The sequence below is a fragment of the Poecilia reticulata genome, linkage group LG11, assembly GCF_000633615.1.
Source record: "Poecilia reticulata strain Guanapo linkage group LG11, Guppy_female_1.0+MT, whole genome shotgun sequence".
In the NCBI taxonomy this organism is placed as follows: Eukaryota; Metazoa; Chordata; class Actinopteri; order Cyprinodontiformes; family Poeciliidae; genus Poecilia; species Poecilia reticulata.
This window is the reverse complement of record NC_024341.1, coordinates 7620178-7635752: the sequence shown is the minus strand read 5'-3', so window position 1 is coordinate 7635752 and position 15575 is coordinate 7620178. Positions and strand designations below refer to the sequence as shown.

Below are 15575 nucleotides of genomic sequence, written 5' to 3'. Positions count from 1 at the left end.
CCACCCTCTACTCCTTCCTTGACGCCAACAATCCGGATGTTTTGTCTGCGCGAGCGCCCCTCCAAATCATCCACCTTTTTTTTAAGTAGCCCGTTAGCCGCCGCTAGCTCACTGAAGGATGACTCCATGTCATCCAAACGGTGCCGGACCTCACTGTGCTCTGTCTGTAGGGTTGTTAACCGAGCTTCAATGGAGTCCAGACGACCTTCCAGTGATTTCTTGAGAGTATCCATGAGTGTGTAGACTTTAGAAAGATCGTCTTTGTGGCTATTGACGGCGGCTAAGATAGCCGCCTGAGCAGACGACTTCTGGGCTTCGTCCTTCCTCGGCATAATGTAAAATGCCAAAAAAACTGAAATAAACTGAAGAAACGGATGCCAACTAGTCCTTCAGTGAAAAAAATGTAGAGCTTTGGTGCAGAAATTAAGTGTTAAATGAAGGCAGTGACACGGAGCTCTACAAAACACGTCTACTCCATTACTGCACACTAGCGCCCCCCGTTTCTCAACCTTTTTCGGGCCAGCACCCCTCCAGCCTTTATTCAGGCCCCTCACCGAAGAATTTGTAGGCTACTTTGCACTGACTATTATTTTATTATTAATATTACTATCACTATTGTAGATGTTTTGATTTTTATGCTTTATTTATCATCAAAAATAATTTCCCAGAGAACAAAAAAGCCAATTTAAACTTTGATCTATTTGCAAAACGACTGAGCTCTGCAACATTAAAACATATAAAGATATGATCCATGTTTCTGTCTCATATTTGTATGGCATTAAAAGGACCTGGAACTTTAGTTTTTCCACTGAAAGCTCTGGTTTGCACAATAAATGCCATGAGGGTGAAGTTTTATGGATGATACTCTGATGTCCCATTCTCCTGAAGGCAGCACAGAGCTGCACCACCAGAAACTGACAAACACTGAAGAGAAGAAGAGTTATGATTAATGTAGTTACAGTCTATTGATTATAGATTAATAGTTTTACTGGACAGAAATTACCAAGAACAAATCTGGTTCTTAATCAAATCCTAATGAGTCAAATTGAAAGTGTCATGGAGTCACAGAACACCATCATGACATTTACACTGACATGAAAAATAATATTGAAGAAATAAATATATCAAATCTAATTAAAAACATAAATAAGTGATCAGTTCTTTACTGTTATGGTCTGTAAGATATATTTATTCTCAGTACTAGATGTGGTCTCAACAAACCCATAACATTTCAACAATATTACCTTTTATCTGGAAATAGTGTCTGGTTATTCTTGCCATACAATCCTCTGTATTAATTATTGCTCGAAAGGTCTTGCCATACAAGTTTATTCCTCTGTATTTAGTTAATTTATTAGTTTATTCTTGCATTTTGTTCTTCATTCATTTCCATTTAGTTTCATTTGATTAGTTTTATCCTCCCTTGGTTTATTGCTATATCCACTTTAGTTTCTTTCCTGTTGCTAGATTTATTTTATCGTTTATTGACCATCAGTAATCTTCACTCATCACCTGCTGCGCCTCCTAATCGTCATGTTCTCACATCATGTGTTGATTTTTCACGTGTCGGATTCTCTGTTTTTATGCCATAATTCACATCTAGTTCGTCGCTCCGTTTTATGTCCCGCTTCTCCTGTTTCAAAGTTTTGCGCAATGTGCGCATCATTTTTTATTTTATTTTATTTTATTTTTTTAACCCCCTAAGGTGCAGGGCGGTCGGGAAACGTATCGATGGGGAAAAGGCAGACTGACATAAACCTTTTAAAACAACAGAAACAATTTCGGTATTTTAATTATTGAAATTTAAAAGTGGTGTGGTACCGTTGTTCTATCACACCCGTTTCATACCGGACCACTTACAGCGCCGGTGTTAACCATAGACATAATTTAAGAATAGACGCCTCATGGCCGCTCTCGCCTATTGTTGCTGATGAGGTTTACGGCGGCCATCTTGGAGCGGTCCACCACTCCACTCAGCTTATGTGTTTAGCAGACAAAATGACTTATCAGCGCATTTAATCGATCATAACACGCTTTTTTGTTACTGGAAACCATATTCAAACATCTATCAAAGCTACATTTATAAACAAYTGTATTATTTAAGTATGTTTTTAATACATAGTTCAGCATATTTAAATATGCTTAGTGGCTATAACAATAGAATAGGAATGGAATATTCTGATATTGATGTATGATGAGCATACATCATATATCAAGCACACAGCTGTTCATAATTTATTTTATAAATTATTTAGTAATATCAATACATATTTATATAACTATGCAAACACAAACCAATAATGATTAATACTGAATAATTTTAATATTAAATAATATAATATTTTCTTCAATGGCTTCCAGGTCTTGTGACTTGTTGATTAAAAATCAATGTGAAATTGTTCTACCAGTCTGTATAGATGAGGCATACTCATTTATATTCAATTTGAGTCCTTTTTATAATTTGTAGGTATTTTTATATTAGCTTCTAGGTCAATCAATCCAATTTTATCTGTACAGCACATTTCAGCAGCAAGGCATTTCAAAGTGCTTTACATAATAAAAACACGAAAACACAGGACTCTGTGTTTTCGCAACAGAATAAACAAAACATTACATAAAGTCAAGAGCAATCATTAAATTTGTAAATGATTATGTTTCAAATACAACTCTAAACAGGAGGGTTTTAGTCGAGATTTAAAGGATGTCAAGTGCTTCAGCTGTTTTACAGTTTTCTGGAAGTTTGTTCCAAATTTGTGGTGCATTGAAGCTGAATGCTGTTTCTCCTCGTTTGGTTCTGGTTCTGGATGCAGAGCAGAACTAGAAGACTTGAGGGGTCTGGAAGGTTGATACAACAGCAGATCTTTCATGTATGGTGCTAAACCGTTCAGTGATTTATAAAACAACAGTATTTTTCTATTCTATTCTCTGAGCTACAGGGAGCCAGTATGGACTTTAAAACTGGTGTTATGTGCTATAACTTCCTGGTTTTAGTGAGAACACAAGCAGGAGTTCTCAATAAACTGTGACCCAATTACTCGAAATTAGTGTAAAATTGTTTTAGTAGACTGGAGAGATTAGGTACGCTCATTTTTAATTTATTTTGACCCATTTTATTATTTTTTAGGCAATTTTATATTTAGAAAATATATTTCCTATTTTCTCTTCACCTCTCCATAGGATGCCACCTTATTGTGATAAAGTGTTTGAGGGTCAAAGTGACTCCAGGTGTTATGCTGTCAGGGCCTTCATACCCCTTGTAGAGTCACCCAATGCTAGAGGTGATGAACCAGACAAAGAGCAGCCCAAAGACCCTTTATGAAGAGCACAATCAATGGATACAGTGTCCCTTCACCTGGACGCATGTCACAAGGGCACCACCCTGGAGCCGGGCCTGGAGTTGGTACTCCGTGGCAAGCATCTGGTGCTTGCCAAAACACATGGAGTCTGGCCAGGCTCAGCCCAAAGTGGGTTCACCTTCCCATGTGCTCACCACCTGTGGGAGGGGCCAAAATGGCTGGGTGCAATGTGGGATGTTAGAAGGCCGAGGGAGGGGACCTTAGCTGTCTGATCCTGGGTGATGGACGTTTCACTAGCAAGGACCACGCTACAGAATACAGATTTAAATATTTATTGAGGATAAGAGGAAGGGAGAGGAGGAGGGGTGAGGGAGAAGGGAAGGAGGGATCAAGGGATGGAGGGGTGAATTAGATGAAGTCGGGCAGTGATGATGATGATGGTGATGGAGGGCCTGTAAGTGAAGACTCGAGTGGGGCTTTGTCTTCAGGGATAAACACATCTTGAGTATATCCCGGCTCGCTTAGGATCCCCCCGGCGGAACCTGCAATGTAAAGAAACGTGAAACATGGTATTAATTTGACAGTATATGTATGTGAAAAGGGAAAGGGTGGATGGGGTTGACAAACTATGTAACAGGCGTGGAACGGGTCTCGAGTGGGGTATATACGGGCTGTTTAGGAAATTGGAGGTGTGGTTTGAGGCGTTGTCCTGCTCCTGTACCTAAATTAATAAGTTAACTCCATTTTATCACAGGGAATTGAAAGTCACTTCTCTGGTGGGAGCCTGAGCTGGTGTGTGAAGTTGAGAGGTTCTAACTAGAAATAGTCTCATCTTATCTCATCACATGACTCGAGATGAGAGCCATGCGTTAATGGAACATTAATTAACAATCTGATATGTAGTGAGAAAATGTAATGTTTCAGTTATTGGCTGTGTTCCTATGATTTTGTATTTTTGTGTTTTTATGGTGTAAAGCTCTTTGAAATGCCTTGTTGTTGAAATGTGATATATAAATAAAATCTGATTAGATTTTTAGATTTGGGGGTTTTCTGTCTGAGGTCACATTTTGAGCAACCGTGAATTTGAAGGGATCCATTTTGGTGGCCTTGGGATCACGCCTCTGCTTTTGGCAGATGATGTGGCCCTTCTGGCTTCATCAGGTCGTGATCTACAGCTTTACTGGAGCAGTAGGCAGATGAGTGTGAAGCGGCCTGGAGGAGRATCAGTACCTCCAGATCCAAGGCCATGGTCTTGAGCTGAAAAAGGGTYGAGTGCCTTATTTGGGTCAGGGAAGATTGTCCTGACCCAAGTGGAGGAGTTTAAGCATCTTAGGATCTTGTTCATTGTTGGAGTTCATTCATTTCTGTCTCTGTTCACCACCCATGTTCGTTAACCAGTTTCAGGACCCGACCAGAACCACTCATTGTAAATGACCTTGAGAAATAATGAGATTTGGTTATATATAAAAATAAGATTTAATGCTAAAAAATGATCAAATTTCACAAGCCATACATATTATCCAAATGGAACATCATGCTTCTTAGGTTACATTCACTGTCCAGCGCTGGGGCCAAGTGACAAGAAGCCAAGTGAGGCAAAGATTGTAGCAAGTTTAGCTTTTTATTCATCTCTGCAATCTGGACCCTCCCTAAACGGTACTCTAATCAGTTTCAGTCTGTTTACATATGACTCCCAGCAGTCACATATAAACATGGTTATGTATGCTGCAGCGTGTTAAGCAGAAGAAAGAGGCTAAAAGTGATGGAGGAAAATACAGAATCCATAACATTAAGACGTAGAGACAGGAGCTGACGAGGTAGGGGGACACACTGGATTAGCACCAGAAGATTGCATTTTAGGGAAAAATGGAACACGAGATCAATAGGCGGATTGGCACAGCGTCTGCAGTAAAGTGGGCGCTGGACCAGTCTGTCGTGGTGAAGAGACAGCTGGATCAAAAAGGAAAGGTCTCTTCTTTGCCAGTCCCTACCTTCATCTATGGCATAGGTTTAAGGGTCTTGACTGAAATCACAAACACAAACGGCCAAAATATTTTTTTTCCATAAGGTGTCTGGGCTCTCCCTTAGTGATAGGATGAGAAGCTCAGTCATCCAGGAGGGAGAGTAGAGCCGCTGATTTTTCACTTCGAGAGGAGCCAGCTGAGGTGGGTCAGGCATCAGATTAGGATGCCTCCTTAACGCCTCCCTAATGAGGTCTTTTGGGCACATACCAGGAGGAGGCCCACAGGAAGACCCAGGACACGCTGGAGGAACTATGTTTCATGGCTGGCCTGGGAACGCCTTGGGATTCCCCTGGAGGAGCTGGAAGAAGTGGCTGGGAGAGAGAAGTCTGGGCCTCTGCTGACCCCGCAACACGACTGCGGACAAGGGGAAAATGATTGATTGATTTAATGATTGATTGATTGATTGATTGATTGATTGATTGATTTTTCTTCAATAGTTTATGGGTCATAAGACACATGAGTTTATTGGGTCTTAACTCAAAATCAATGTGAAATTATACTACCACCTGGATAGGTGGTGCACACTCCTTTTTATTCCATTTAACCCTTTTTATTCCTCGTCAGTGGGTCACATGAAATTTAAGATTAAATTATATTTTAATTTAATATCTTATATTTTTTAATTTGTAAATTTTAATTATGTAAAAAATTGAAAAAGATCTAAAATGGGGAAAAAAATGAGGGTGCCTCATCTCTAATGATTTGTAAAACAATTTCAAAGTGGTTTTGAATCAATAGGACACATGTCTTGGACGCTATTACAAAAACATCTTAAATTTTGACAAGGAAACATGCTAAAAAATACAAAAGGATTAAAATGGATATCAGATTGTTAAAATGGAAAAYAAATGTCTGTGCCTCATCTGTGCAGACTAGTATAATTATTTCAAAGTGATTTTGAGTCAATACTTCACATGACCTGGAAGCTATTGAAGAAAATAATATATTATTTAATATTAAAATTATTGAAAATAATGTATATGACTTTAAAATTTAATAGATGTTATTTTGTCTCATGTAAAAGCATGAATTAGCACTGACAATTAGTTAGTCGGTTACAATTCAAGTAATTTATTAACATTTATTTAACAGAATGTTTGGTTCGGTAATTTGTYGACAGTCCCTAAGTGAACCTCCGGGCGCTGCGGCCGGGAGCGGTGGAGAACCGCTGGCCGACATTAGCGTTCATCAATCGGATCAACCTTGAGCTAAACGCCGCTTACTCCGCGGAGCTCGAATATCGAATATCCAACTTGAAACTTTTTTTTTTTTATCCAACTTGAAACTATCTTCACTGCGGTGGGTGACCGTGACGTCATCGGCCAAAATTATAACTTTTAATATCTCAAAGACGAAAGTTGCCGAAACGACTGTTTCAACCGAACAAACCTGCACAAACGGAGCACTAACGAAGTAGCCCACTTTGGTTTGTTTTGGAGCAATATGGGGTGATTGTGAACTCTGGATGACCTAAAAAAATATTTTTAATATCTCAGAAACCAAAACTGCACAAAAGAAAATTTTAACGACACAAACCTGCACAAACGGAGCACTAACCATTCAGACTATTTGCTGAATTTTTTTGACGTGGGTGGGGTGTCAACTTCACACAGCTCAGTTAGCTGGCCGATCCCCGATTACCGATCTTTAAAAAGCCGGACGTGCCGGTTTTGATTTTGGCTGATATGAATTTTTTTTTGTCTGAAATGTCACTAAATATAGCAAGAAAGTCACTGAGTTGGTAACAGTGGAGTGAATATTGTAACTGTAAATGTTCAGACCTGGTTGGTCTATCAGTTAAACCTCTCACTATAGAGCAGAAGACGACAGAGAATGATTTTTAAACCTTTGCTGACGAAGATAAGATTAAAGGATAAGATAGCTTCACATGCAAGTATCAGCCAATCACGATCCCCCAAAATTAAGGAAATCAGCACCCAGAAATTGACTGGTCGATAAATCAGTTGGCCAATAAATGTATCCTATATGTATATAATGTAAACAGCACTGCCAGCGATGCAATAAGTTTATAGCAGGTATGTGAATGATCTAATGATCGGACTGCTGATCGCAGTCAGTCCACATTGTTAGCAGAACTAGAGGGCCCCAAAACCACATTTCGCTTAGGGCCCCATGGAGGCTTGGGCCGGCCCTGACCAGATCCATAACTTTCATCTCATCTTTCTTTTGTTTTGCATTTCCTTCCAATTCATGTAAAGCACTTTTAACTGCCTTGTTGCTGAAAATGTACTAAGGTATTGCAAAAATATTTTCCAATATACTGCAATATATTTTTTGTTTTTTAACTGAAGCTCTAAATTTAATCTCACGTGATAAAAATCCTGAAAAGTGAAATTGCTCATCTCCTTGATACAGGTGTGATTGTAGGATTTCACATTTAATGCACCTAAATGATGCTCAGTTCCTTGATCATCATTAAAGATTTTATAAGCTTTCTTATAAAATCTCTAAATTTCATATTATGAATTTAATAGTATTTTAGAACAGAAGCCCCACTAATACTTCATAAGTAGTATGTGCTGCATGTACTGATGTGAAACTGCACAGCTATATCAGTGACTTCACAGATATGAGTCACAACAGCTGTATATGTCCATCGTTTAATAGTAGTTACACAGACCACTATCCCAACTATCAAATGTTGTGTATTTGGCCCCTCCCCAATTTTTTTTTTTTTTTGCATCTTTGTCACATTTCAGTGTTTCACAAAATCTTTTGACTCATTTCCCAGCACAGCACTTAGTTAACACACCCCAATCACTCAATCGCTGACATATATATTAAACACTCTCTAAAGGACACACACTGACAATTTAATCTTGTGACTCATGCAAAACTTAATTGAATGCAATGTTAATATTTACCCACTTACCACAATGTACTTCACTCTGTGTTGGAAATAAACCTTACATTTGATGCAAGTATGCAGGGGATAGCTGGTTTGACCTCTTTGTTACAATACTTGATAGCTGTGGTGGTCTGGTGGATAATGAGGTTGTTTTGCAAGTCACAGTAGAATATAGTGCTGGTTCTTTGAGGGAAAAAAAAAATAAAGCTAGCAAAAACTTCTAATGGTGCACTTTGAGAACAATTATCAGTTTTTAATATTACCAATGCAATGTTTCCAACAAAAGGTTTTCTTTTGTAGCTGTGCAGAACACATGCCCTTGAAAAGCAAATATAAATTCAAAACGGGAAAAAATGGTAGTGATCTTTTGAGCTCATTAATCATACTTTCCAATACTCCATTATTGTGGTTTTTGGCAGCTTTTTTAAAGATGAAATATTACAATCACTGTGTTGCTTACTACACATTACATCAAAGTAATGTGTAGTAACCTATGGGAGTAGATAAAATACAAAACTTGAGGACTTCAGGTAATGACATCACACTTTGAAGCAAATTGTTTCAACCTTTATTAAACATAGCTTGCAAGAGATAAATATTACAAAGTTAATTCCTCCAAAATTAGCTTATTTTTTCAATCAATGCATAATTGTCAATCAACTGGCAGTATTCAAACAGCATTTTTTTTTTTTTTTACCTTTGAAGATAGTTAAATATCAAGTATGTGCAAAAGGTCAGGATTGATGTAAGCAAAACAAAAATGTCTTCAGTTTGTCTCTGGTTGATTTCAACATCTGTTTCAACATTATCATCACAATGCAAATAAAATTATTTGATGAACTGGATTCTGCGGTGTGTATTTTTCCAGCATAAGCAACAATAACCAATACAAGAAAGTCAAAGAGTGCAGGAACACATCTATTGGATGCTGGTATTGGCAAAAAAAGTGATCACTGATTCAGAATGATCAGGTCACCATCATTTAGCATGAACACATCTTGTCTGAGTAGGTTGGACTTTCACAAATTATAAGCTACTGTAACATATATATAAGTGCTCCTTTACACCATGTTCAAACAAGAATAGCAATTGAATTAAAAAAACTTCCATTCCCACCTTAATTTACACATCAAGTTTAAATGCTTCAAAAGCTCAGTCATTGACTGCAAATGTTGTTCACCTGAATCAGTAAACACTTTACTGCAAACTTTAGTCAAAAAAAATAAAAAAAAATTAAGCAATTGCATCTAGCAAGACCACATGGCGTTGGTTGGATGGGGATGGGGGAGTGGAGAGGGTTAAATGGAATCCCTAACGTTTTGCACATTTGTTACACAATAATACACAGTGATCACAAAACAAAATGACAAGCTTCACAATATTCATGGCTTTTTGTTTGCTTTTCTACACAATGTACACCCATTTAATTTATTTTTCAGTACAAGGGAGGAAAAATGCTTCTGTACAATAAGTTATTACTTCAAACCTAGCAAATATTGTGTCATTTATTTCAATAGTCAATACATTTGTTTTTTTAAAACTGCAATAAAACAGAAAACTGAACTTCGTCAAGACATCAGAATAAAATGATTTCAGAAATCTAAATACATGTAGCTGAAAAAAGTTGCCCAAACATAAAAGTACATGGCTGCATCTGCAGAAAGGTATGAGACACAGGAGGGTTCGGTTCTTTCTCAAATTCAACTTTACACTTGGCAGTAGAACTACAACACAAACTGTGTCACATTCTTTAGTGTTGTCCAAGCTTGGTGCAGATAGCAAGAAATGTATATAACATTGCTACATACAAGTTAAACTGTTCCTATAACGGGATAAGAGATAATGTTTTATAAAACTTAAGTCAATGACAACTTAAATAGAAAACCAAAAAAGCAATTAAGCAGATTATAGACCTAATGCTTATATTTCAGTATAAATGTGGTGCAGACACTGGCAGGACTGAGTTACTACAACACAACCATCTTGTATTCATGTGGATGTCTACTTGAAAAATAAACGAAGGATTTCTAATACAATGTGCCTGGTGCAGTTACTGCCATACAAAAAGCTTCAAAGAGCGGAAACAATTTAAAAAACGCACACAAAAGACACACAACTTTAATTTATGAGATGCATGAAGTTGATATCCAACTGAAACATTTATGAGGTTGTAGAGCCTAGAATTATTGTATTATTGGAGAAATGTTTTGATAAGCTGAATGTTACTGACGTTTGGTCAGTTTGTTATAAAAGAACACAGGACAATGGTCTTTTATAACAATTGCAGTGAGTGTAAGGCTCACTGCAATCAGTTCAAAGTATACAGCTAAAAGTTAGATTTGTTTGAAGTGTCACTCTTAAGAGGCAAGGATAGAGAATATCTTACCTGTGGAAGATAATACAAATTTAAATCACATGTACTGAAAAGAGAACATGTCAGTCAGGCATAGCCACCCAGAATAACTATCTGATGGAGTGAGGATGCTTTCAAAAAGCTGTGCTTGATGAACAGACAGACCCAGAGCATGAGAGGAGAGAACCGAGCTAAATATAAAAACAGCATCAGTTGTTGACAAAAGTAACATCATTCACTGTCATATGCCGTCATAAATTATTGGGACTAGTTAAAACATGAAAAACTGATCTGAATCACGAAAATGAAGATACTAAGAGTATTTTAATGAAATTACCTTATAAATGAAACAAAACAACAACAAAAAACGGTGCCTTTAAATACAATTATGGATGGCTGGGATTCTAATCAGGCCCAATTGAAAAATGTGTTGGTTAGTTGATATTTGTCCAACAGAATTCAGTTTGTTCATGTAAAAACAAAAATTAACATACGCAAAAAGTTAAGTTTAGGAGTACCACATGTTTTTGTGCTCTTTACTACAAATACACTACAGTAATTTGTAGTAAGACTGTAAGATAATTTTACAAATATTACAAAATTTTAAATGTCCAAAGTGGTCCAGAAAAACTAGGTCTATGCTGAAATACAACAAGTTTCTATTATTAGAAAAGCTGTTTTCAGTGCCCGTTTCCTGACCTTTAACTCCTGGTCAGTCCTTGATGGCTGCCACTCACACTAAACAAAGTTGCATTTTTTAAAACCAATTTCAAAGGGAATATTTCATTTTTATTGTGGTCACATTGTAGCTCAAGGTTGCTGCAATGTCAATGACTTGATGCCATTGATTGGGCTTCCTACAACTTTTCACTGATATCTTGTGATACATTTCTGTTAAATGCATAGGAAATCGTAAAACTGAGTTCAAACCTTAGTATATGAATGTCTTGCAATGAAATGCACTGAACTGACCTGAATTTGAAATGACTTGAATTTACTATATTTGGATATGAATTGATTAATTTGTAAATTAATGGTGAAGTCAACTGGGATGATTTCATTTCATTTAATCAACTGTAGTTTCACTATAATGTACTCTGTACTGACTGTGTAGAGCACCATGGATGATTTTTTTGAAGTGGCCCCAAACAAATTCAAGCAAAGCGTTTCCAGGCAAATAAATAATAATAAGTGAAGGTGAATAAATAAAATGTAATGGAATCATACCTACAGTTAAAAGAAACAAGAAAAATCTGTTTAGAAGAACTGATTTTGTTCAGAACATGAAAGACATTTGATTCTCATGTGGCACAATATTATACATTAAAAGCACGTGTACCTATCTAGATACAGAGATGGGTTTAAAAATATTCCATGTGATTTTGCTTTCATTTAGGTGAGACAGATTTCTGAGATGACTGAAGATCATAAAATGTGGTGTAGGAAATATTTCAGTGCAGAGTACTGTGAGGGTTGTCAAAATAATAAATATCTCAATATAATCGATACTAGGAAAAAATTATTCAAAGATAATGATTTGTGTCAAAATTGATATAAATTGACCCCTTTATATTTGTCCAAAAGCAAAATTGTTCAATACTTATTGGTTATGCCCAAACTATGGAAGCAAAAAATGTAATCAAATCATATTGTAATTTTAGCTTTTTGCATTTTTGCTTTCAACTAGAAAGAAGCCTTTTATTTTTAAAGAAATGTTGCCTCTATATTGAGTATTTCTTAACATCTGTATGAAAGTTTAGCATTGTGACAACCCCAGTGTGAACTGAATCGACACCCCCTCAAAATCACCTTAGAAGTCCCTGCATCAAGGGTAACAATATCCATGAATAATACTGAACACTGAGTGAACGCTGTTTGAAATACCTGAGTTATTGCAAACTAACTAAGCACAATGGTTAAGACAGCTTCAGTCAGGCGGCCTGGCAGTCTACCATGCAGTTTATGGTCTCAGAGTCCATGTAGATGCAAGGACCTGTGCAACTAACATTTTATATGTGAGAGTTCTTCAAGTCCTGCTCCAGCCAACAAAATGTGAATATGGATCATGCACCAACTCCTGTTCAAAATGAAACTAAAGACCCTGCAAACAAAGAAGTGTGCAAATATAACCACAGTCAGAATGAAGAAAACAACATGGACACTTTCAAGAAAAAAGAATTACTGTGCAAAAAGTAAAATCTTTATCGAAATGTGTACAGGAACAAATAAAAGAATGCAAAAAGCTCCAGAGATGAGAAATCTCGCAAACTTCATTTCCTCTTATGAGCTGGCAAAGCAGCTTATCACAGAAGTTTTCCTCCTCAGACAAGAGGTCCAGAAACCACTGGGACCTGGCATCAACACAATGAAGGTGTGACATAGAGGGTCCCTTACAACAAGACCATCCATCACAGAAAACACAAAGCACTGCACCTTCATGCTGGAGACTTTTACAATGCCAAGAACATGAAAATCAAAAGGTCAAACCTTGAACTGCCAGCAGAGCCCGTATCCTGCTCACTCAGGATATCACAGAAGAATCCAGATTGTCTATCAAAGCAGAGAAAAGTGTCCAGGATATCATTTTTCAGGTGTAGGGAAAGTTAAGGTCATACTTTTCTTTTAAAGAAAGGTACGAGTGAGAGGAAGGCTCCATCAGTGAAAAGAATCTGATACTAATATTTGTTAACATGGCATTGAAAATTAAACATTACAGTAAAAAGTCAAACTGGGTACACTTTAAACTAGTTGGTGTTTCAAAGATTGACAGAATACTGTAGTTAGGATGGTATGTTTTCAGGGGTCTAAACATTTAATCAGCAATAAACAATGCATATGCACTTTCAATCCAACATTCATTTCCTCTTTGCCAGAAAACAAACAAAATTTCCATTTGGAAATATGAAAAGTGCTCCTCTTGAGTGAGGCAACTTGTGAGCACAATGTGCACACATTGATTGATCCGTGTCTCTCCCGTAAAACATCCACACCGTTTATTCTTTGAAGCTAGGTATCTATACACAATCCATAGATTTTTCAACAATTAATGTCTTAGATTATTATCGTCTCCAGTGGCCGACACCTCTCAGGTAGGCCACCAAATCATTTGGAGACGCTGCACAAAAAAAGAAACAAATATAAAGAATGGGAAAGAAATGATGCAGGAATTACAAAAGTAAGAACACAGACTGGAACCAGAACCCAGATTTGGGTATTTTAGATACATAATCTGTGATCTGGATGTAGACTGAAGTCGTATGTTTTGTACACGCTCTAATGGAACTGCTGGGATAAAAAGAGTTCACTATGTGAATAATGAAGAGGTAAAAGTATGAAGGACAGCTGCATGGCAGGTGAGGACTAACGATGTGAACTGGCTTCTCAACAGTCAGCCAGTTCATGCTTCTCGTTCACCACCTGCTTCATCTCATGGTGCTAGTAACAGAATGTCCTACAACACATATAGATGTGGTACAGACCAGCAGAAGACTGGCATCCTAAATAAAGCAAAGGAAACCCCTGACTGAAGAATGGTGGAGAGGGTTTCCACACGATTCTCTTTTGTACATAATTTTCTTTTTCAGTTGGTGGGTACTGAAGTTGGTTAGGGGTCCTTCTCCAAGATATCCAGGTGTTGCCCTGAACCCCAGGCTGAAATCAGTTCTGGGAGTGGATCGCTGTGATGACTGATGACGTCTTTGAAGCTGGTCACTGAGATGATCCATGGTAAACACTCTGCTCTGTTCAATTCTTTAAAACAGCATCGTTTTTCAGGACCAAATGCTGCCTAATATGATCAGTTTTTGTTCCTAATAGAATTTTTCACTTTCTTTAAATACTACTTAACAAACAAATCATGTTTACAAACTTTAGAGTAACTATGTTGCATAGCAACCAGAGTGAACCCTGCTGATCTTCTATTCTCATCAATAGTCATAATAGCTTTGGAAGTGAGAAACAAAAGAATATTTTCAAATGATCTCACTAAATTGACAATGACTGGGTGTCTTGAAGTAAATGGTAAACAGTGGAGAAATAGAAATATCAGACAAACACTTCAAAAGAAAATTATAACAATGGATAACACTAACTTAAGCTTAAATGGCAGTTGCAAGTATAGGCGCTACCACCAGTGATTATAAAGGGAATTACAGAAAAAGTGAATTTCTGCTATAATAAGAACAACTGAGATGCACTGACAGCTTGTGTTTTGTTCAGCTTGGTAGGTTCTCATGGGTTGGTCTAAGGTAGGCACACGGACAGGCACTGCATGCGATGAAACTGTGGGGTGGACATATCAGCTGATCTGGGAGTGCCTCAGAATGGGGGAAGTTATCAAACGAGGCTGGCCTCTGACACACATGAGAAATTAATGGGGCTCATTTTTGCCCAGTGATGGACTGCGATATGGATCGAGGTGGGATCATGTCCAACAGGTACTCTCTCTGCCGGTCTGCTAAGCTGGAAGTCTTATGGGCTCCAACAGCTGCAGGGTTCAGGTAGGCAATATTTAACCCTACAGGAACAAATCAGACAAATATTGAGCACAAAAGATTGATGCACTAAACCACACAGGAAACACTTCTTACACAATACCACCACTTACAGCCAGTACACTGGTACATATAAATAGGGATATGAACAAAACAATGTGACTGACTATGGCAAAACCATGAACAAGTCTACTTGGGGACGTTTTGAAATATTTACAGATTCTGAAAGTGTGGCTTCTAAGCTTTTCAATTATGTCAAATACACGGGAATAAAAAAAAAAAAGAAGAATGGCCATTTGAATTTTGGCAGTCAGAAAACGAGATTTCAGAGAAAGCAGCTCTGAAAGTTTCTCCCCAAACCTGCTGAACAATCTGGGGGTGTTGAAGGCGATCATTGACGTTATTTTGGTGGCGAGGCAGTGGAATAACTGCCTCGCCACCAAATTTTAGAATGCTATTACTACAAAAATGTTAGTAACAGAATGTAAGAAGCGTAAAACACGATCTGTGGGCCACCTCACTGCTGGTGGCACAATGATC

General features: G+C 37.6%; 2 protein-coding genes across 8 annotated transcripts in view; one reads left to right on the top strand and one right to left on the bottom strand.

Annotated features, from left to right (window-relative positions):
* Window positions 1-15575, top strand: part of dlgap3 (discs, large (Drosophila) homolog-associated protein 3) — a 908365-nt gene that overhangs the window by 359014 nt on the left and 533776 nt on the right. The window lies entirely within an intron of this gene.
* gatad2b (GATA zinc finger domain containing 2B) overlaps window positions 8741-15575 on the bottom strand; it is a 74759-nt gene continuing 67924 nt past the window's right edge. For all 3 annotated transcript variants that reach the window (XM_008421569.2, XM_008421573.2, XM_008421572.2), the window contains one exon: window positions 8741-15058. In XM_008421569.2, the coding sequence (XP_008419791.1) occupies window positions 14922-15058 (137 nt within the window). In that variant the 3' untranslated portion in view covers window positions 8741-14921. The remainder of the gene's footprint in view (window positions 15059-15575) is intronic.